The sequence below is a fragment of the Phocoena phocoena genome, chromosome 7 (assembly GCF_963924675.1).
Source record: "Phocoena phocoena chromosome 7, mPhoPho1.1, whole genome shotgun sequence".
NCBI lineage: Eukaryota > Metazoa > Chordata > Mammalia > Artiodactyla > Phocoenidae > Phocoena > Phocoena phocoena.
Window position 1 is genome coordinate 52,073,123 of NC_089225.1, and position 22,458 is coordinate 52,095,580.

Sequence of the window (22,458 nt, forward strand, 5' to 3'; positions counted from 1 at the left end):
TACTACAAATTTGTATTTGTTTCAATCCCTCCTCTAAGGTAAATAACCACTGTTTCTGAATTACGGTCCTATTCTAAAAATGGTACAAAAGTGGGCTACTTCCTACTATCGGCATACGAAATTCTTTTGGCTTCTGCCTACTTGGGCGATGTTCACATTCCCTCTTTAAAGAGAAAAAACCTAGTTTAGAGTAAATTTGTTAAAAGGTGAGGGTGTGTATATGTGTGTGTGCATGATTCTTTATCCCTGATATCTGTCCATGCCACCATATCTTCATTTACCTCTGATAACCAGATTTAATTAGAACATACTCTTAAAAGTGCATAGCTGGGCTTCCCTGGTGGCACAGTGGTTGAGAGTCTGCCTGCCGATGCAGGGGACACAGGTTCGTGCCCCGGTCTGGGAAGATCCCACATGCCGCGGAGCGGCTGGGCCCGTGAGCCATGGCCGCTGAGCCTGCGTGTCCAGAGCCTGTGCTCCACAACGGGAGAGGCCACAATAGTGAGAGGCCTGCGTACCGCAAAAAAAAAAAAAAAAAAAAAAAAAAAAAGTGCATAGCTAAAACCTAAGTGTATTTGAGACCTAAACTGTGTATATCTCATGGTTCTCTTTGGGAAAGACATTTGCTACAAGTCAGGCAGACCCTGAAGTGTGAAAGTTAAAAGCATGTGCCATTAAAAAGATAGTAACTCCTCTCTGTGTGGTTGGCATGACCTGGAGAAACCATTAAGCTGAAAAAACCAAATAAAGAGGAAAGTGAACTGTCCTCTCTTGCAAAGGAGAATACTACACCTAACTGGGACGTATAAAAAATAACTGTTTGACAGGAAACTGAACATGTAACCCTCTGTGTTTTCACCACTATTTCTCCACACCCGCTCAATCTCATATCATCAGAGGCATATATGAAAAAGGCTAATGGGAAGTTTCTAACCATGAATGTTTGTAGGCTGACAGTTTCCTTAAGTCTGTTTGCACCCCTCATTCTTAGCAGTCTGACAGCCACTCAGCCATAAGCAGTCTGAAAAGTGGGTCTGGGAGATTACCTGTCCTGTGACCTCCAGAGCCTGCTTGTCATGAGTGGCAAATCCCATCAACATTTTGGTCTGTATGGCTCCCGATAAAGCCAGGAAGGGGAAGAAGCACACTATGACCAGGCTTAGCTTCCAGCTAAAGAAGAAGGCGATGATCATGGCCACGGTGATGTTAGTGAAGGAATTGACCATCATCCCAATCTGAGAGCCGGCAGCCTGCAAACCAAACGTGATCAACCAATTTCAGACACACAGTCTCTAACTAAATATCATGAAAAAGCTATTTTGTAGCAAACAGATAGGTTTTAAAAAATTATTTTGATGAAATATACATAATAATGTTTACCATTTTAGCCATTCCTAAATGTACAAGACAGTGGCATCAAATACCTTCAAAATTGGAACTATCACCACATTTATTCCCAAAACTTTTTCATCATTCCTAACAAAAACTATAACATCCCTTCCTCCCTCTCCCCAGCCAGTGCCTGTTAACCTCTATTCTATTTTCTATCTCTATGACTTTGCCGATTCTAGGTACCACATATAAGTGGAATCATACAATATTTATCCCTCTGTGTCTAGCTTATTTTATCAAGCATAATATTTTCAAGATCCATCCATGTTACCGCAGGTATCAGGATTTCATGTATTTTAAAGCTGAATAACATTCCATTGTGTGTATATACCATATTTTGTTTATCCATTGATCTGTTGATGAAAACTTGGGTTGTTTTCACCTTTTGGCCATAATGAATAATGGTGCTATGAATATGGGTATATAAGTATCTGTTTGGTCACTGCTTTCAACTCTTTTGGATATGTACCTAGGAGTGGAATTACTGATCATATGGTAGTTCTATGCTTTAAAAAGGGAGGGTCTTTTAATTAAAGAGCCCCCCCACAATGCACTTGAAGGCTGGATTAATAAAAGTACATCTTATTCACACCTTCTTGGGAGCTCATGTATTGACTAATCTCATTTCATGGGTATCAGAGCTAGACCAGTCAGCGTGAGATTAATTCTAGTGATAATGAATAACCTATAAAAGCTCCTTGCAGATTGAAGATTGCAAAAATAGAAGAGATGAGACTATAGCTTATTTATTTAATCTAAGGTCAAGAATAAGGTGAACTAGACACTAGAATACTCAAATGTTGAGAGTAAAATTAGTAAAAACTTTAAGCAGTAAGACAATGTATATTAAAACCTTTCAAAATGATTATACATTTTGATCCAGTGATTATATTTTGAGAACTAAAAAAATAATCAAGGGTATGCCACAAGCTTGATGCAAAATGATATAAATTGCTTATGTGGGGAGGGAGGACCTAAACAGGGAATTCTTTAAGAAATGATGATATATTAAAATGATGAATTAAGCATTCATTAAAAATTCATTGTAGAAGGATATATAAGGACCAAAATATGCTCACATCACATTGTTTCAGGAGAAAAAAGAAAGATTACAAAATAATATGTACGGTGTGACCCAATGACTGTGGGAAACACATTTTCTATTTATACAATAGAAAAAGCGTAGAATGATCAAAATGAAAAATTTACAGGGATTTTCCTCTAAAGAGGATTCCATGTTCCTTTGAAACTCTCCATATCATGGTTCATATTGTTGGTTGAACTGGTAGAAGTCGAGATATACAGTACAGCGCTACCAATCCAGTGAGTTTTTTCTTCCAAGAGCCTCACAGGCAAACCATGACTTTTCTTTTTCCTCTTTTTCTGATTTTCATGGAAAGTGAGCAGTGGCGTTGAGAGGCAAACTGAACTCTCACCCCTTTAACCCAAATGCCTGGTTTTATAAAGGTGTAGCCTCATCTTGTACACATGTTTAAATCTCCTGAACAAGGCTACAGGTTCTGGGGTTTAGAAACCACAGCTTAGTCTCCCTTAGTCAGAAAAGACAGCCCTTGGAATGTGTCAGGATTCTAGATAGCAATCATCTCCTGTCTTTCCCTCAGGTTCCCGGCTGGGCTGCTTAGAACAGCTTCTTTTCCTAAGACTAACTTACAAGCCAGGCCCCTGTGGAAGGAGGCTTTTTTCCACACACACCCTCTGGGGGTGCCATTAAGTCTTGTGGAATCTGAGCCTCTGGGCCTTAAAAAAAAAAAAAACCGATCTGAGAAAGGAGGGAAAGTTCTTCTCAATTGTTAGACTCAGAGGAAATACAAAACTCTGACAGGTTTTGTTTCATGCCATAACACTGATTCTGGGCATTACCTAGGAGACAGTATGCTTTAGCTGCTGTTTGTCAACTTTGGAAATGGGCAAAAGTGTAGCTCTGGGGTATCCTCCCTCGAGTTCCTGTTTTATAGGAAATATGTACGTGGTTATTGGAATTACGTGATTATTGGAATACATAAAGGAAAGAAAGTCTACTCCAGTTACTACGTGCCTGGTTTCCACCACGGCTTACCCCTTGAACTTGAGAAGCATCTGTAGCAAGCCTTGTTGTCAGTGCTCCAGGGCTATTTCTGAGGTCATCAAACCAGCCAATGTCTTGCCCTAACATTGCTCTGAAACCCAATTTACGTAGCCTTTTTGTGAGGAGTTCCCCGGATTTAGCAAAAGCATATCCCTGAAACATAAAGGAGTCTTTAGTGATATTTTAACAGGAAAAGGGGGAAAATAACTAAGTCGCTTACTGAAAAATAAAATTCCTTACCTGCAGAAATTGAGTGCAAAAAGATACACAGCCTATTGCTACAAAAAGCAGGCACACACCATGGATCTGTGACCTTTGTTCTTCTTTATCAGGAATTGAAAAAATCTTTGCAAGACAGTAAGCAAGGAAGTAACTTTAGTATTAACAAACAATAGCAAAATAAATCAATTCAAATATGTTTAAGAGAAATTTCTCTTAGGCTTTGGGTTAAAAACCAGTTCACTTTAAACATACTAGTGTTAAACCAACGTTAACTATGAACATGTGCACTTAATTCTCTGTGGGGAAGGAAGGCTGGTGAACGAAACCCAGTGGTTATGACTGACAGAATTTTTGTCTCGTTTCTTTGCCTGATGTAGGCAATTTTATTGGCTTTTCTTTGATACAGATGAAAAATATGATGAAATGCCTCAAATTCTTTACATAATAAGGCAAGGAAAAAAAGGAAGGAAGGAAGAAAAGAAGAAGGAAAGGAGGAAGGAGAGAAGTGGGGAAGTTACTTGAGAATCTGAGAATATTATTCTGGGACAAAACTCAAAGTAATATGACCTATGTCTTTCCCCAATAATAAAGATGGCTTTCACACTCAGGTACCTCGCCTATTATTAGTTTTATAGGTTACTTATATATATATACAAATAATAGCATCATTATAAAAGCAGCTGGCACACACACAAAAAAAAGCAACTAGCTATCAAGGCACTGACTGGAATTGTCTTAGGACAGAAAAGCTTCCATCCATCAGAGGCTGAAATTGTTGCTTCTAAATCACCAGAAGCTGAAAACATTCCCCTCAAGAAACTATGGAAATTATGAGTGGGTTTTTTTCAGTCTATAATAAGTCGTAAACTATACTCATAAGTATATTCTGAACTTACAGGCACATGCTCAAGTAACTGACTGGGACCCACGCTGTTGCAATAAGAAAATGGAAAGGATAGCTGCATATCCTAATGACATCGCCCTACAGTGAAATAGATCTTAGGTGCATCAAAACCCTCCTAATTCAGACTAAGTGAGGGAACTGTGAGAGTTCAGGAAAGCTATTTATTAGAGAGCTGCACAATAAATCCTTACTTATTGCTCTGCATTAATTTGAGTAACTAGAACAATGCCAGAAAGCAGTTGATCAAAGGAAACCATTTATTCAACAAATATTTACCGAATGCCTGCTATATGCCAAATAAATCTCCTGTAAACAATGCAAACTACTCCATTAACAAATCCTTTTTTGTAAAGCAGAAGTAACCCGTTGAAATTATCACAAATTCCAAAGTAGGGGGAGGGGTTCTAAATTAATGAGATGTACTCTTTCTAGGACAGAGCTTTTGGGCCCGTTATGGTTCTTAGCAATGAAGAATACATTCATTCTTAACGAATGAAGTGGGTTCAAAAGATGCCACAGTCATTCACCCCACCATGGAATAACTCATGTAAGTTTACAGTTTACAAACACGAGGACTTAAAGATATATTTCAGTTTGGTTTTAAAAATCACTATACAAATCCCCACAAACCCCACACGGTGATGCCACAATTCTCATTCCCCTCTAAGGTCACCTATTATAATCATGGACTATCGTACTGCATATTAGCCAGTTTAACTCTTATTTTATAGATGGGAAACTAAAGCCCACAAGATCAAGTCCTTTATCCAAGTTCATTTAGCTGGTGGTTATTATTAGATAAGGAAATGCCCGGTTTCCAGATTCCAGTGCAGTGGTTTTCTTCTGGGCACGCTCTCTTGGCTCTTGATATTACCCGTCTTCTCAGGGTTAAAAAAGAATGTTTGGCTAATATTAAATTCAAGATTGGGCATCAGCTGTCTGTAACCTCCCCCCCCACCCCCACCCCCGCTGACAAACTCTACTGCATGAGTTCTTTGTACATTCTTACTGAAATGCAACCCAAAGGGCTGCCCATCCCCCGGTTCTTCTGTTTTTAGACTAGGTGTAGTTCAAGCACACATCTACATCATTTTGTAAAGGTAAGTTTGTTTAAGGAGAAAATGAACATTCTCTAGACTCTTGCTATTTACCAGATGCAAATGTGTTACTTAATCTACTTTAACTTAAATGAGGATTTCCTTAAATTAGGATTCTTAAAACAACCCAGTGAGGTAGATTTTCTCACCCTATGTTATAGATAAGGAAGCTAAGACTCATCAAGGGGAAACCACTTGCCCAGATGCATGCAGACAGCACAGAGCAGAGACCTGCGGCAAGCCCAGGGCTGGCTGACTCCAGCGTTCATGCTTTTCCCCAGCATGCTATGTCCAAACTGCAGTGCTTGGAACACTTGGCACCTTTTCCAAGTCAAATAAACCCAGGGAAAGTGCACCAGAGAAATTATGCTTTATGTGTACATTGAGGCTTCGCTAGATTAGCAACCAGGCCCCTAACGCCCAATCATTTGCTGGGTCCTCGTTCCAAACTGTGGTCTCAGTACCAACTGTGAATATTGTGCCCTTTAGATATGTCAGAATGAAAACAGTGCAATTAAAACCAGACTATTATCTGACTCATGATTATACCCTATGAGATGAAAGAAAGCCTCATGAACCCACTGATGAATATGTGATAATTATGCTAAGAGGCACACAAAAACAACCTTCTTTATCAAAGAAGAAAAATAGTAAAGCTTCATCCTCTTAGCGAATATAACCCTGTGAGAGCCTTAACGATGAGCAGATTTTGGATTTAACCAACTAGATCCTGCTACTCTGATCCTTCGGTCCTTACGTGAAAAGCTGAATTGCTCAGGCTAGGATTTTCTGGTTGTGACCAGAAGAATCACAGAGAATATTCTCACCAACAATAACCAAGGGCAGGGGTTATAACTGGATCATCAAATTTTTTTTGACTTGGCCATTTCATAGACCACTAGAGCTGGAAGTTATCTTACAGATCATCTTTGTCAATCCTTCCTTTTATAGTTAAGGCAACTGAGACCCAGAGAAGTGGCATGATGTGACCCCAGGGCAGAAAAAAAGTCTCCTGGCAGGGAACCCAGGACTCTTCCCAAAGCAGTTCATACACAGGGTTTGGGTGAAGTTGAGTGAATGCATTCCATACTCTGCATTTATAAGAGAGAAAGAGATGATCAGCAAAGAAGTTGGCATCCTGGAATTATTTTAAAAGTGAACATCTAGGGCATAGTCTTGGGTCTTAACAGATTCAGTGCCACCCCCTACATGCTCTACATCTGCATCACTGCTCAGTGGAATGCATTTCCAGAGCCTATCCCTGGTAGAATGTCAGCTTTATGAGAGCAGGAGGGCTCTGGTTTTCTTGCTCCTCCTAATACCAGCAACAGTGTCTGGCAAACAGTAAGTGATGTGTAAATATTTGATGAATGATGAGTGTATTTTTTTTTTTGCGGTACGCGGGCCTCTTACTGTTGTGGCCTCTCCCGTTGCGGAGCACAGGCTCCGTACGCGCAGGCTCAGCGGCCATGGCTCACGGGCCCAGCCGCTCCGCGACATGTGGGATCTTCTCGGACCGGGGCACGAACCCACATCCCCCGCATCGGCAGGCAGACTCTCAACCACTGTGCCACCAGGGAATCCCTATAGGATTAATTTGATCTTGCTTGTGGACTATACAAGTCTTTCTATACACCTCATGCCTGAGGGGACTTAACTTCTGGTCAGGAACTCTGCCAGAGAGACCGCAAGAGAGAAAGAACAGCAGAGGAGGAAACTAAAACTTAGGACTCTCACAAATCCTTCAAAAAAGCTGGTGCTAGTCCTGGTCCCATCACCCAATGTGACCCTGTGTCACCTTGAACAAGTTGTTACAGTTCTCTAGATTCGCCTCCTTGTTGATCTCACAGGATTTGTGTGTGTGTAAATTTCAACTAAGAAAATGTGATAAAATTATTGAGAACTAATTTTGCAATGAGAAGGTTTTGTTGGAACTTGGCTCTGCAGTCACACTGCCTGGATTTAAATCCCAGATCCACCAGTCACTCCCCTAAGTTCTTTACGCCTTGGTTTGCTCCTTTGTCAAATGGGAACAATAAGGATACCTACCACAGGTGGTTATTAGAAAAGTTTAGTGAACTATTGTATACCAAGTTCTTAGATAGCACCTAGTTATTGTTTGTAGTCATTATTATTATTGTATTATAACAATGAAGTCAGATGGAGAATATCAAAACTCCTAGGAGGTGAGAAACTGAAATAAGCTTATCCTTTATCCATGCCTTATTTTACTTCTCTCTTCTTTTCCTGTTTCCTCCCCACCTCCCCATTTCAATGGTGCAACCAGCGGAAGAGAAGAGCATTATACAACATGCATGAACACCTGCTATTACAAGTCAAACTTTGTACCTCAGCTGTTCAGCAAGATCAAAATGGCCCCCCAATCCTTTTGTATTATTCAACCAACCTGCTTTGCATTCTGATTTGGTTTGCATATAGGTAAACTGCCCTCTTTTGACACTAAATTTGCAGCCATAGTGCTGTTTTTTTTACAGACACGATGCCTGTTGGAGGGTGCTGCCAGCCCAAATGAAATACCGCTTCACCTTCTTGCCTCCTGTGTGATGGAGACTCGAGACATTTTTAATCCTTTAGAGATGAGAAAAAAGAGCTAAAAAAAAAGCTTAAAAACAAAAAAGAGCTAAGTCCATTACAACAAAGAGCCAACCTATCAAAAATGACAATATCCACTGATAGACAAACCAAAGGCAGGAGGAGAATAAAGCTGGTCCAGCTGTTTGCTTACCCCAAGAATCTGGCTGAAGAAGAAGGCATAGAGGGGTGTGACTGTCCCATTGACAGCTGCGCCCATAGCCCCTACCAGCATGTAGGGCCATTCTGGAGCGTTAACTTTCAGAATCCTCCTAACTGGGGCAGGTTCAATTTCTTCTTCCACAGGAATGTTCTTGTCCTTGAGGGAAGAGGGAGTTACATTAATCATCTAAATTTCTGCATATACTCTTTTGTTATACAGCAGACCCTCTGGCATTCACAGATTTGAGTCATGGTTTGATTGGTTATGAGTGGCCTTAAAGATCTATGAGACGAAGTGATTCGTTATTTTGTGAAAAATCTTTCTGAATTGCTTGCCACCATGCTGTGACTTGGATGGGATCGATCTTAGAGTGTCTGCTCATCTGAAGGTGAGCTCGTAGTCCTCATTTCACAATTGCATAGGTATTAACTCTTGGGGAGTAATGAATATGTTGGATCTGTAAGAAAAATAATCCCCCAATTTTAAAAAGTTTTTGTGCTAGAGTGGTATTGACATATTTGAGGACTTGTGAAAATTTCAAGATATGTCCTTCATAAATGTCAAAGCTCTAAAATCTTGTAACTGGCTAAAGCTCTAAGGCAGGCCAGTGTATCTAAACAAGGCAAAATAATTTTAAAAATGTATTAAGTGGTGTCGACGGTTATCAATTCCATGTCTTCTCTAAGGTTTTCCTTAATTAATGCCCAGAAGTAAATGGTAATCAATTTGGATTTCTAAATTCTGCATTTTCTTCACAAGGAGTAAAAACTATTTCAAAATTTCCCTATTCCAATTTCTTTTTTTTTTTTTCGGTACGCGGGCCTCTCACTGTTGTGGCCTCTCCCGTTGCAGAGCACAGGCTCTGGACGCGCAGGCTCAGCGGCCATGGCTCACGGGCCCAGCCGCTCCGCAGCATGTGGGATCTTCCCGGACCAGGACACGAACCCGTGCCCCCTGCATCGGCAGGCGGACTCTCAACCACTGCGCCACCAGGGAAGCCCCTCCAATTTCTTTAGTTGCCATTAAAGTGTCAGAGCTAGCAAATTTTTATCCTCTTAAAGGCAAATATATTCAGAACATCATCGTTTTTACCATCATTTTTCCTCGTTACAGATCGTGTTCAGTGCTTGGTCTTTAGGCCCATTATTCAATAATCTGTTAAATTTATTGCCCACTTTGTTTGAGAAAGGCTTTTAGGTGACGTATATAGATCTGTATTAGTTTATTTTTTACTTTTTCTATTAAAATATACTAAAAATGTCTACAGCAAATTGACTACAAAACTATTAGTGCTCTCTTTCCTTAATACGCATTTACCCCTTAGGGAGCTGAATGCCAGGAACAGAAGACAGCAAGGAACTTCAAATACTATCCTTTTGCTTCCGAAGTCAAAGTCTACATTACCAAGTCAATTGAAATAAAAGGCTGGTGTCCCTCTCATTCTAGTTGCAAGCCAAATAGGATGGACGAAGGCAGCTCAGCTGGTGATAGATTTGTCAATGCCTCAGTCTCAAGTTCTCTCTTGGCCTGCCCTCAACAGTTGCACTTGTCATTACTACTCACTCATGCAGCAAATCCTTCAATGATTTCATCTCTGACATCTTACTAAACTCTAGGAAATCAATGCAGAGAGGAAGACAGGTGGCTGGGAAAGCATGAGGGAAACAGGTGTAGAAAGAATGGGGTTCTTGGATGAGCCTCATATGGCCACTAATGGAATATATCACTGAGTTCTTTAACTCTCTGAGGCTCAGTTACCTCCTCCTCAAAAGGAAAGTTGTGTGGGGAAGACAATTCTCTATGGGTCTCTCATGTTTCTGTACATCTTGTGAAAAGAGGCACTGACTTCCTTTGTTCAGGCTATTTCTTCAAGGATATTTGTACAGCAAATAGCCTTGGAGGACAGAGGTAGTGTTCTCCATCCCAAGAAAAGGACATTATAAAAATTTGCCCATTATAAAAACATCAGGTTCCTCAAGCCCAGGATTCCTCTCCCCGTTCATTTGCTGGTATCGTCTGGCTCTCTTTGCATCAACTTAACGGGAAGTGGGGTCGGGCTGGGGAACTAGTGCAAATGCTCTACTCTGGCTCCTGCTTGTGCTCTGAGTAAAAGGTCGTTTGTCTCTGACACAGGGCTCTTGTGTATTTGCCAGCATCCATGAAATTGGGTCAGGCTATAGCTTGCAATAGAGCAAAATATCAGACCCTTTACGGTTCTAAACAGTGGTTGGTGTCCAGTTCTGGATGCTTACCAGACTCATGTGGGTCGAAGATTAAAATTACAGACACCTGGGTCCCACCAACAGAACTTCTATTTTAGGAAGCCTAAGTGTGAATTTGTGTTTTAAAAAATAATCCTCAGGTAATTCTGATGACAAAGCCCATTTTTTGAGGTCCTCAGCAGTACACAATCTCCAAAACTCCTTCCAGAACTAAATGTTTGGGGTGCCATGTTTGAACATTTTGAAAGTGTCAGCTGTGCTATACCATCTAGGGACATTAAACTCCAACATTTCCTGGAACCACTGTCCCACAGGATGGTCCACCCACAGTCTGACATGATACAAATCTCCCTGGTCTTCTGATATCTGAAGGTATCCCTAAACCTTAACAACAAAACCAAAGACATCTAAAAGCAGTATGAAGTACCTTTTGTCCAGTAGTTAACATTCCAAGATAGGCTAACAGGAAGCAAAATTTAATTAATTTGAATAATTTTCTTTTTTCCCCTTTCATTAAAAATTTGACTTTAAAGGAAACTATGCCCCAACCCCCAAAAAGATGAGGCTATTAAGACTGAATGATGCAAAAACTAGGAAATCTGTCCCTGAGTAATTGACTTTTGATTGACTTTTATTTAATATTGCTAAAAGACAGTAGAAGAAGAAAAGAAAATTAAAGTCACTATGTACAGAAGGGTTTTTAACCTCTGGGATTTTGCAAAGCTAAAGATGAATTTACTCATCTAAAAAAAGCTAAAAAGCTAAAGATTTTATATATATATATAGCAAACCAGTAACTCACAGAAAAATACAATTATAAAAGTTTATATATGCCTCCTCACTGCAGGGTTCCTGCCTCTATTGTGTCAATGTCAAGTTGCACAGTGCTCATTTATTTATCATATGTCATGAAGGATCCTGCTAGCAGCTCCAGTGCAGGGAGAAGGACAGTGGCTCTTGTTCATCTTTGCATCCCTAACACAATACCTGGCACGTGATAGGTGTGCAATCAGTGTTTATTGGATGAAAGAATGAATGAAGCTTTTATGCCCGTGGCGCATACATGCAACAAAACATTTATTTAAAAAACACTGCTCACTCACTTACAATGTAGATGGTATAATGCTAGACAATGAGCTTTTTCCAGCTTCCTTCCTTCCATCTCCTTGTGTACGTCAGGTGAAAATATAACTTTCTACTTAAACCTTATGTCCCGATTTCTATACTTTGTTACAATGACTTTGTCATGCCAATCCATAGGGGTCTCCTGCCTCGATAACGACTTTAAGATATGATGATAGGAAATGGTAACTATGACCAAGAAGCAGGGACTCTCCAAATAACCAAAAACTGATAGTCATTTTTATAGATCCTCTGCCCTATCTCTCAACCATTGCCTAAACCCTGTCTCCAAATTAGCTGTGATGAAGCTATGGATTTCTAATATTTGACCTTGACTCAAGCTCCTATATATTCTACCTTTTTAGTTTCCCTAAAAGAGATGCCTAGATATCAGAGACTGGAACCTCTAGCCTGCAGGTTTCCCCTAATCCTACTCTTAATGTTGTCAGCATTGTAACTAAGATCTGACTCCATTTATGAGAGCCAAGAGTATAGCTTGGAGAGGAAGAGAAAACAGGCTGTAGTCATGGCTCTGTCACCAGCTAACTATGAGATGTTAGGTCAGACACCCCACTTAGAGTTTGGAAGGACAGACTTTTAAAACCATTTCCTGAAGTTTTTGGAGTCAAAACTCTAAGAGACCACAAGGTGGAGATAACTCCTTTATATAAGTAAAACTTTTGCACTGCCACAGAAGGCAGAACATCTCCCAATTAACAGGTCAGGTTAGAGCTTCTTCATCAAAATAAGAAAAAAAAAAAAATTTGCCAGTGCTTAATCTTACAGAATTTAGTTAACTATTAAAAAACTTTAAAATGTACTTGGATGAGAAAGTCCATACTTTAACCAAACAGGATTAAATTTTATTAACCCTGATTCTGTTGTTTACTTTTAAAAGATACTTAATTTTTAAATCAAAAAGATTCTAATATAATTATCCTACAAATGAGCAGTGTTAATATAAGCATAAGACCTTTATTCGCTTCAAGCTTTAGCAAAATTGCATTGGTGTCCCTGTCACTTTCTTCCTTTCTTCCTTTTCCTTCCTTAACTAGAGAGAGAAATCAGAGTGTCAACTTAATAAAATTACACTGGGTTATGGAACATTTTTGTTTCTCTAAAACTAATCTCTATATTTGATTTAGGTTTCCATTTATTTAAATATCTCCCTTCTGAGTTTTCCCTGCCTCATGAGAACTCTGGGAACATGATCTTCAGACCTCCAGGAAATCTGATTGTTCTCTGTAACAATGCTGAGCCATCTACCAGCTTCAACAAAAACAACAAAATTGAATTTTCTTTTCCTTCCTTCCTAATGCTCTTGCTTTTATTGTCGAATATTTACCCAGAAACTAGGGGGAAAAAATTAAAATGCAAAAATTGAATATGATTGGGACTTCCCTGGTGGCACAGTGGTTAAGAATCTGCCTGCTAATGCAGGGGATATGGGTTCAAGCTCTGGTCCGGGAAGATCCCACATGCTGTGGAGCAACTAAGCCTGTGTGCCACAACTACTGAAGCCTGTGTGCCTAGAGCCCATGCTCCGCAACAAGAGAAGCCACTGCAATGAGAAGCCCAAGCACCACAACGAAGAGTAGCCCCTGCTTCCCTCAGCTAGAGAAAGCCCGTGCACAGCAACAAAGACCAAATGAAGAAGCTTCAAGATGGCAGAAGAGTAAGACGCAGAAATCACCCTCCTCTCCACAAACACATCAGAAATACATCTACATGTGTAACAACTCCTACAGAACACCTACTGAACGCTGGTAGAAGACCTCAGACCTACCAAAAGGCAAGAAACTCCCCAGGTACCTGGGTAGGACAAAAGAATAGGAGTGGGATCTGCACCAGTGGGAGGGAGCTGTGAAGGAGGAAAGGTTTCCACATACTAGGAAGCCCCTTCGCGGGCAGAGACTTCGGGTGGCGGAGGGGGGTAAGAAGCTTCGGAGCCGCAGAGGAAAACACAGCAACAGGGGTGCGGAGGGCAAAGTGGAGAGATACCCGCACAGAGGATCAGTGCTGACCGGCACTCACCAGCCCGAGAGGCTTGTCTGCTCACCTGCTGGGGCGGGCGGGGCTGGGAGCTGAGGCTCGGGCTTTGGTCGCAGCGCCGGGAGAGGACTGGGGTTGGCTGCGTGAACACAGCCTGAAGGGGCTAGTGTGCCACTGCTAGCCAGGAGGGAGTCTGGGGAAAAGTCTGGACCTGCCTAAGAGGCAAGAGACTTTTTCTTCCCTCTTTGTTTCCTGGTGCGCGAGGAGAGGGGATTAAGAGCGCCGCCTAAAGGAGCTCCAGAGACTGGCGTGAGCCACGGCTATCAGCGTGAACCCCAGAGACGGGCATGAGATACTAAGGCTGCTGCTGCCACCACCAAGAAGCCTGTGTGCAAGCATAGGTCACCATCCACACCTCCCCTCCCGGGAGCCTGTGCAGCCCGCCACTGCCAGGGTCCCGTGATCCAGGGACAGCTTCCCCGGGAGAACGCACAGCACACCTCAGGCTGGTGCAACGTCATGCCGGCCTCTGCTGCTGCAGGCTCGCCCAGCTTCCGTGCCCCTCCCTCCTCCCGGCCTGAGTGACCTAGAGCCCCCGAATCAGTTGCTCCTTTAACCTTGTCCTGTCTGAGCGAAGAACAGACGCCCTCAGGCGACCTACACACAGAGGCGGGGCCAAATCCAAAGCTGAATCCTGGGAGCTGTGCAAACAAAGAAGAGAAAGGGAAATTTCTCCCAGCGGCCTCAGGGGCAGCAGATTAAATCTCCACAATCAACCTGATGTACCCTCCATCTGTGGAATACATGAATAGACAACGAATCATCCCATATTGAGGAGGTGGACTCTGGAAGTAATGATATATATATATTTTTTTACCTTTTTCTCTTTTTGTGAGTGTGTATGTGTATGCTTCTGTGTGTGATTTTGTCTTTATAGCTTTGCTTTTACCATTTGTCCTAGGGTCCTGTCTGTCCGTTTTTTTAATCACTTAAAAATTTTATTTCTTAATAATTATTTTTTATTTTAATAACTCTATCTTATTTTACTTTATTTTATTTTATCTTCTTCTTTCTTTCTTTCTTTTTCTTCTCCCTTTATTCTGAGCCATGTGGAGGAAAGGGTCTTGGTGCTCCAGCCAGGCATCAGGGCTGTGCCTCTGAGGTGGGAGAGCCAAGTTCAGGACACTGGTCCACAAGAGACCTCCCAGTTCCACGTAATATCAAATGGCGAAAATCTCCCAGAGATCTCCATCTCAACGCCAAGACCCAGCTCCACTCAATGACCAGCAAGCTACAGTGCTGGACACCCTATGCCAAACAACTAGCAAGACAGGAACACAACCCCATCCATTAGCACAGAGGCTGCCTAAAACCATAATAAGGCCACAGACATCCCAAAACACACCACCAGACGTGGACCTGCCCACCAGAAAGACAAGATCCAGCTTCATCCACCAGAACATAGGCACTAGTCCCCTCCACCAAGAAGCCTACACAACCCACTGAACCAACCTTAGCCACCGGGGACAGACACCAAAAACAACGGGAACTACAAACATGCAGCCTGCGAAAAAAGGTGAACCCAAACACAGTAAGTTAAGCAAAATGAGAAGACAGAGAAACACACAGCAGATGAAGGAGCAAGGCAAAACTCCACCAGACCTAAGAAATGAAGAGGAAATAGGCAGTCTACCTGAAAAAGAATTCAGAATAATGATAGCAAAGATGATCCAAAATCTTGGAAATAGAATGGACAAAATGCAGGAAACATTTAACAAGGACCTAGAACTAAAGAGGAAACAAACAACGATGAACAACACAATAAATGAATTAAAAATACTCTAGATGGGATCAATAGCAGAATAACTGAGGCAGAAGAATGGATAAGTGACCTGGAAGATAAAATAGTGGAAATAACTACTGCAGAGCAGAATAAAGAAAAAAGAATGAAAAGAACTGAGGACAGTCTCAGAGACCTCTGGGACAACATTAAACGCACCAACATTCGAATTACAGGGGTCCCAGAAGAAGAGGAGAAAAAGAAAGGGGCTGAGAAAATATTTGAAGAGATTAGAGTTGAAAACTTCCCCAATATGGGAAAGGAAATAGTTAATCAAGTCCAGGAAGCACAGAGAGTCCCATACAGGATAAATGCAAGGAGAAACATGCAAAGACATATATTAATCAAACTATCAAAAATTAAATACGAATAACAAATATTAAAAGCAGCAAGGGAAAAACAACAAATAACACAAAAGGGAATCCCCATAAGGTGAACAGCTGATCTTTCAGCAGAAACCCTGCAAGCCAGAAGGGAGTGGCAGGACATATTTAAAGTGATGAAGGAGAAAAACCTAAACCAAGATTACTCTACCCAGCAAGGATTTCATTCAGATTTGACGGAGAAATTAAAACCTTTACAGACAAGCAAAAGCTAAGAGAACTCAGCACCACCAAACCAGCTTTACAACAAATGCTAAAGGAACTTCTCTAGACAGGAAACACAAGACAAGGAAAAGACCTACAATAACAAACGCAAAACAATTAAGAAAATGGGAATAGGAAAATACATATCGATAATTACCTTAAATGTAAATGGATTAAATGCTCCAACGAAAAGACATAGATTGGCTGAATGGATACAAAAACAAGACCTGTATATATGCTGTCTGCAAGTGACCCACTTCAGACCTAGGGACACATACAGACTGAAAGTGAGGGTGTGGAGAAAGATAGTCCATGCAAATGGAAATCAAAAGAAAGCTGGAGTAGCAATTCTCACAGCAGAAAAAATAGACTTTAAATAAAGACTATTACAAGAGACAAAGAAGGACACTACATAATCATCAAAGGATCAATCCAAGAAGAAGTTATAACAATTGTAAATATTTATGCACCCAACATAGGAGCATCTTAATACATAAGACAAATACTAACAGCCATAAAAGGGGAAATCAACAGTAACACAATCATAGTAGGGGAATTTAACACCCCACTTTCACCAATGGACAGATCATCCAAAATGAAAATAAATAAGGAAACACAAGCTTTAAATGATACATTAAACAAGATGGACTTAATTGATATTTATAGGACATTCCATCCCAAAACAACAGAATACACATTCTGCTCAAGTGCTCATGGAACATTCTCCAAGACAGATTGTACCTTGGGTCACAAATCAAGCCTTGGTAAATTTAAGAAAATTGAAATTGTATCAAGTATCTTTTCCGACCACAATGCTATGAGACTAGATATCAATTACAAGAAAAAATCTGTAAGAATTACAAACACATGGAGGCTAAATAACACACACCTTAATAACCAAGACATCACTGAAGAAATCAAAGAAGAAATCAAAAAATACCTAGAAACAAATGATAATGAAAACACGATGACCCAAAACCTGTGGGATGCAGCAAAAGCAGTTCTAAGAGGGAAGTTTACAGCAATACAATCCTACCTTAAGAAACAAGAAACATCTCAAACAAACAACCTAACCTTACACCTAAAGCAATTAGAGAAAGAAGAACAAAAAAACTCCAAAGTTAGAAGAAGGAAAGAAATCATAAAGATCAGATCAGAAAAAAATGAAAAAGAAATTAAGGAAACAATAGCAAAGATCAATAAAACTAAAAGCTGGTTTTTGAGAAGATAAACAAAATTGATAAACCATTAGCCAGACTCATCAAGAAAAAAGGGAGAATATTCAAATCAATAGAATTAGACATGAAAAAGGAGAAGTAACAACTGACGCTGCAGAAATACAAAGGATCATGAGAGATAACTACAAGCAACTCTATGCCAATAAAATGGACAACCTGGAAGAAATGGACAAATTCTTAGAAATGCACAACCTTCCGAGACTGAACCAGGAAGAAATAGAAAATATGAACAGACCAATCACAAGCACTGAAATTGAAACTGTGATTAAAAATCTTCCAACAAACAAAAGCCCAGGACCAGGTGGCTTCACAAGTGAATTCTATCAAACATTAAGAGAAGAGCTAACACCTATCCTTCTCAAACTCTTCCAAAATATAGCAGAGGGAGGAACACTCCCAAACTCATTCATTCTACGAGGCCACCATCACTCTGATACCAAAACCAGACAAAGAGGTCACAAAGAAAGAAAACTACAGGCCAATATCACTGATGAACATAGATGCAAAAATCCTCAACAAAATACTAGCAAACAGAATCCAACAGCACATTAAAAGGATCATACACCATGATCAAGTGGGGTTTACTCCAGGAATGCAAGGATTCTTCAATATACGCAAATCAATCAACGTAATACATGTTGCTCAATAGATGCAGAGAAAGCTTTTGACAAAATTCAACACCGATTTATTTTTTTTCTGTTTTGTTTTGGTTTTTTTTTTTTTTTTTGCGGTACGCGGGCCTCTCACTGTTGTGGCCTCTCCCGTTGCGGAGCACAGGCTCGGGATGCGCAGGCTCAGCAGCCATGGCTCACGGGCCCAGCCACTCCGTGGCATGTGGGATCTTCCCGGACCGGGGCACGAACCCGTGTCCCCTGCATCGGCAGGCGGACTCTCAACCACTGTGCCACCAGGGAAGCCCTCAACACCGATTTATGATAAAAACCCTGCAGAAAGTAGGCATAGAGGGAACTTTCCTCAACATAATAAAGGTCATATATGACAAACCCATAGCCAACATCGTCCTCAATGGTGAAAAACTGAAAGCATTTCGATTAAGATCAGGAACAAGACAAGGTTGCCCACTCTCACCACTCTTATTCAACATAGTTTTGGAAGTTTTAGCCAAAGCAATTAGAGAAGAAAAAGAAATAAAAGGAATCCAAATTGGAAAAGAAGAAGTAAAGCTGTCACTGTTTGTAGATGACATGATACTATACATAGAGAATCCTAAAGATGCTACCAGAAAACTACTAGAGCTAAACAATGAATTTGGTAAAGTAGCAGGATACAAAATTAATGTACAGAAATTTCTTGCATTCCTATATACTAATGATGAAAAATCTGAAAGAGAAATTAAGGAAACACTCCCATTTACCATTGCAACAAAGAGAATAAAATATCTAGGAATAAACCTACCTAAGGAGACAAAAGACCTGTATGCAGAAAATGATAAGACACTGATGAAAGAAATTAAAGATGATAAAAATAGATGGAAAGATATACCATGTTCTTGGATTGGAAGAATCAACAATCTGAAAATGACTCTACTACCCAAAGCAATCTACAGATTCAATGCAATCCCTATCAAGCTACCACTGGCATTTTTCACAGAACTAGAATAAAAAATTTCACAATTTGTATGGAAACACAAAACACCCCAAGCAGCCAAAGCAATCTTGAGAAAGAAAAACAGAGCTGGAGGAATCATGCTCCCTGATTTCAGACTATACTGCAAAGCTACAGTAATCAAGACAGTATGGTACTGGCACATAAAAAGAAATATAGATCAATGGAACAGGATAGAAAGCCCAGAGATAAATCCACGCACATATGGTCACCTTATCTTTGATACAGGAGGCAAGAATATACAGTGGAGAAAAGACAGCCTCTTCAATAAGTGGTGCTGGGAAAACTAGACAGCTACATGTAAAAGAATGAAATTAGAACATTCCCTAACACCATACACAAAAATAAACTCAAAATGGATTAAAGACCTAAATGTAAGGCCAGACACTATCAAACTCTTAGTGGAAAACATAGGCAGAACACTCTATGATATAAATCACAGCAAGATCCTTTTTGACCCACCTCCTAGAGAAATGGAAATAAAACCAAAAATAAACAAATGGGACCTAATGAAACTTAAAAGCTTTTGCACAGCAAAGGAAACCATAAACAAGATGAAAAGACAACCCTCAGAATGGGAGAAAATACTTGCAAATGAAGCAACTGACAAAGGATGCATCTCCAAAATATACAGGCAGCTCATGCAGCTCAGGATCAAAAAAACAAACAACCCAATCCAAAACTGGGCAGAAGATCTAACTAGATATTTCTCCAAAGAAAATATACAGATTGCCAACAAACACATGAAAGAATGGTCAACATCATTAATCACGAGAGAAATGCAAATCAAAACTACAATGAGATATCATCTCACACCAGTCAGAATGGCCATCATCAAAATATCTACAAACAGTAAATGCTGGAGTGGGTGTGGAGAAAAGGGAACCCTCTTGCACTGTTGGTGGGAATGTAAATTGATACAGCCACTATGGAGAACAGTATGGAGGTTCCTTAAAAAACTAAAAATAGAACTACCATATGACCCAGCTATCCCACTACTGGGCATATACCCTGAGAAAAGCAGAATTCAAAAAGAGTCATGTAGCAAAATGTTCATTGCAGCTCTATTTACAATAGCCAGGACATGGAAGCAACCTAAGTGTCCACCGACAGATGAATGGATAAAGAAGATGTGGCACATATATACAATGGAATATTACTCAGCCATAAAAAGGAATGAAACTGAGTTATTTGTAGTGAGGTGGATGGACCTAGAGACTGTCATGCAGAGTGAAGTAAGTCAGAAAGAGAAAAATAAATACCGTATGCTAGCACATATATATGGAATGTAAAAAAAAGAAAAGAAATGGTCAGGGGCTTCCCTGGTGGCGCAGTCGTTGAGAGTCTGCCTGCCAATGCAGGGGACACGGGTTCGTGCCCTGGTCCGGGAAGATCCACATGCCGTGGAGCGGCTGGGCCCATGAGCCATGGCCGCTGAGCCTGCGCGTCCAGAGCCTGTGCTCCACAACGGGAGAGGCCACAGCAGTGAGAGGCCTGCGTACCGAAAAAAAAAAAAAAGATGAAAAGAACCTAGGGGCAAGACAGGAATTAAGATGCAGACCTACTAGAGAATGGACTTGAGGATACAGGGAGGGGGAAGGGTAAGCTGGCACAAAATGAGAGAGTGGCATGGACATATATACACTGCCGAATGTAAAATAGATAGCTAGTGGGAAGCAGCCGCATGGCAGAGGGAGATCAGCTTGGTGCTTTGTGACCACCTAGAGGGTTGGGATGGGAGGGTGGGAGGGAGGGAGATGCAAGAGGGAAGAAATATGGGGACATATGTATTTGTATAACTGATTCACTTTGTTATAAAGCAGAAACTAATGCACCATTTTAAAGCAGTGATACTCTAATAAAGATGTTTAAAAAAAAAGACCAAATGCAGCCAAAAATAAATAAATAAAATAAATAAATTTATTTTAAAAAATTGAATACGATTCAATGTTATGCTATGTTTGAAACGTCAGGGTAGTGTTTCGTTCCTTCTCCCTTGAAGCTTATTAAACTCCTTACATAATGCATCTTGTAGTTATGAGTGGCAGCATCATGGACATAAATGAAGAACCTGTTTCTAGAACTAGAAGAGGTGCTGAGTCCTTAATTGCAAGATGCAGTAAGCAACCATGCTTGCTAAACATTTTCTCTCACTGGATTCATCCTTCTGCTCCTGAGACAAGGTGTTCTTCTATGAAATTTATTTAAACCAACTCTATTAGATATTGAGACCTCTATCTATTTATTATCAATATATTAAAGCCAAAAGAGAGCCTTAATAATCCTTCCATCATAGTTATAAGATTGTTAAGTAGTACTTTATTCCAAATTTGGCATTGTGAATCAGTGTTTATAATTACTCCCAAAATGGATTCTCATACTGAAATTCTTTAAAGACAATTTAAAATTACATCATGTACAATGGATGTGCTTGTAATTAAAATATTCTCTGACTCATTTTCTTTATATATCTTGTGGTTTGGACCTTATTTTACTATAAAAATTTAATTTTTCATCCTAGTTTTAAAATCCCTTGATGTCCTACTATGTGCAGCTCTGTAACTAAACAGAAAGATCAAAGAGTCTGTAGATCATGGGCAGGTTGGAACGGGACTCAACAGATTCTAGGTTTACATGTGTCAAATAAACAGAAATGTTTGCTAGGTCACATGGTTACCAAATAAAGGACCTTCCGTTTAGGTTTGACAGAGCTATTCTCAGGGCAAGGCAAGGTGCCCAAGTTGATACAATCATAAATAATATATAGTCGCCAACTTTAAGAAGCTTATAATTTAGTAACAGGATAAGACAACATGACCTGAAATAAGCCTCAATAAGAAAACTGCCATGAAAAGATTCAAATGAAGAGTAATGGGGGATCGAAAATGGGAGTATCAGGGCTGAAGAATGAAGTTCAGGGATTAAGCAAGGATTTGAGAAGGAGGGATGGTCACCTTATGTGAAAGTTAGACTGTACCCACCACAGCAATAGACATCCTGATGAAGAAAATTTAATATTGTTATATGTGTTGATTCTTCTCCTATCTCTTTCATTTTTATGTTGTTTTGAATGATGTTAAAATTAATAGTGTTAATTTGAAATGCACTCTTAAACAATTATTATAAAATTGTATGAACTGAACAAATGCCCATAAAACCTAATCAGTCCCCATTAATTTAAAATTTGTGATAACTTGTATATCAAATATTTCTGTTGTCAAACACTTTTGCCAAGGTTACTATAATTTAAGAAGGAGATTTAAAATTTTACAAAAATAGTTTTCAGATACCCTTAAAAATTTTTAAAGGATACCTACACAATCAAATAATCTGCTAAGTACCTGTAATTTGCTTGTGTTTATTAGAATGGTTCAT

The 22,458-nt window shown here is 40.1% G+C and overlaps 1 protein-coding gene across 3 annotated transcripts in view; it reads right to left on the reverse strand.

The window, feature by feature from the left end:
* Positions 1-22,458, reverse strand: part of ABCB11 (ATP binding cassette subfamily B member 11) — an 84,155-nt gene that overhangs the window by 13,012 nt on the left and 48,685 nt on the right. For all 3 annotated transcript variants that reach the window (XM_065880224.1, XM_065880222.1, XM_065880223.1), the window contains exons 18-21: positions 8,448-8,612; positions 3,719-3,823; positions 3,470-3,631; positions 1,047-1,250 (exon numbers count right to left, since the gene is read on the reverse strand). In XM_065880224.1, the coding sequence (XP_065736296.1) occupies positions 1,047-1,250; positions 3,470-3,631; positions 3,719-3,823; positions 8,448-8,612 (636 nt within the window). The remainder of the gene's footprint in view (positions 1-1,046; positions 1,251-3,469; positions 3,632-3,718; positions 3,824-8,447; positions 8,613-22,458) is intronic.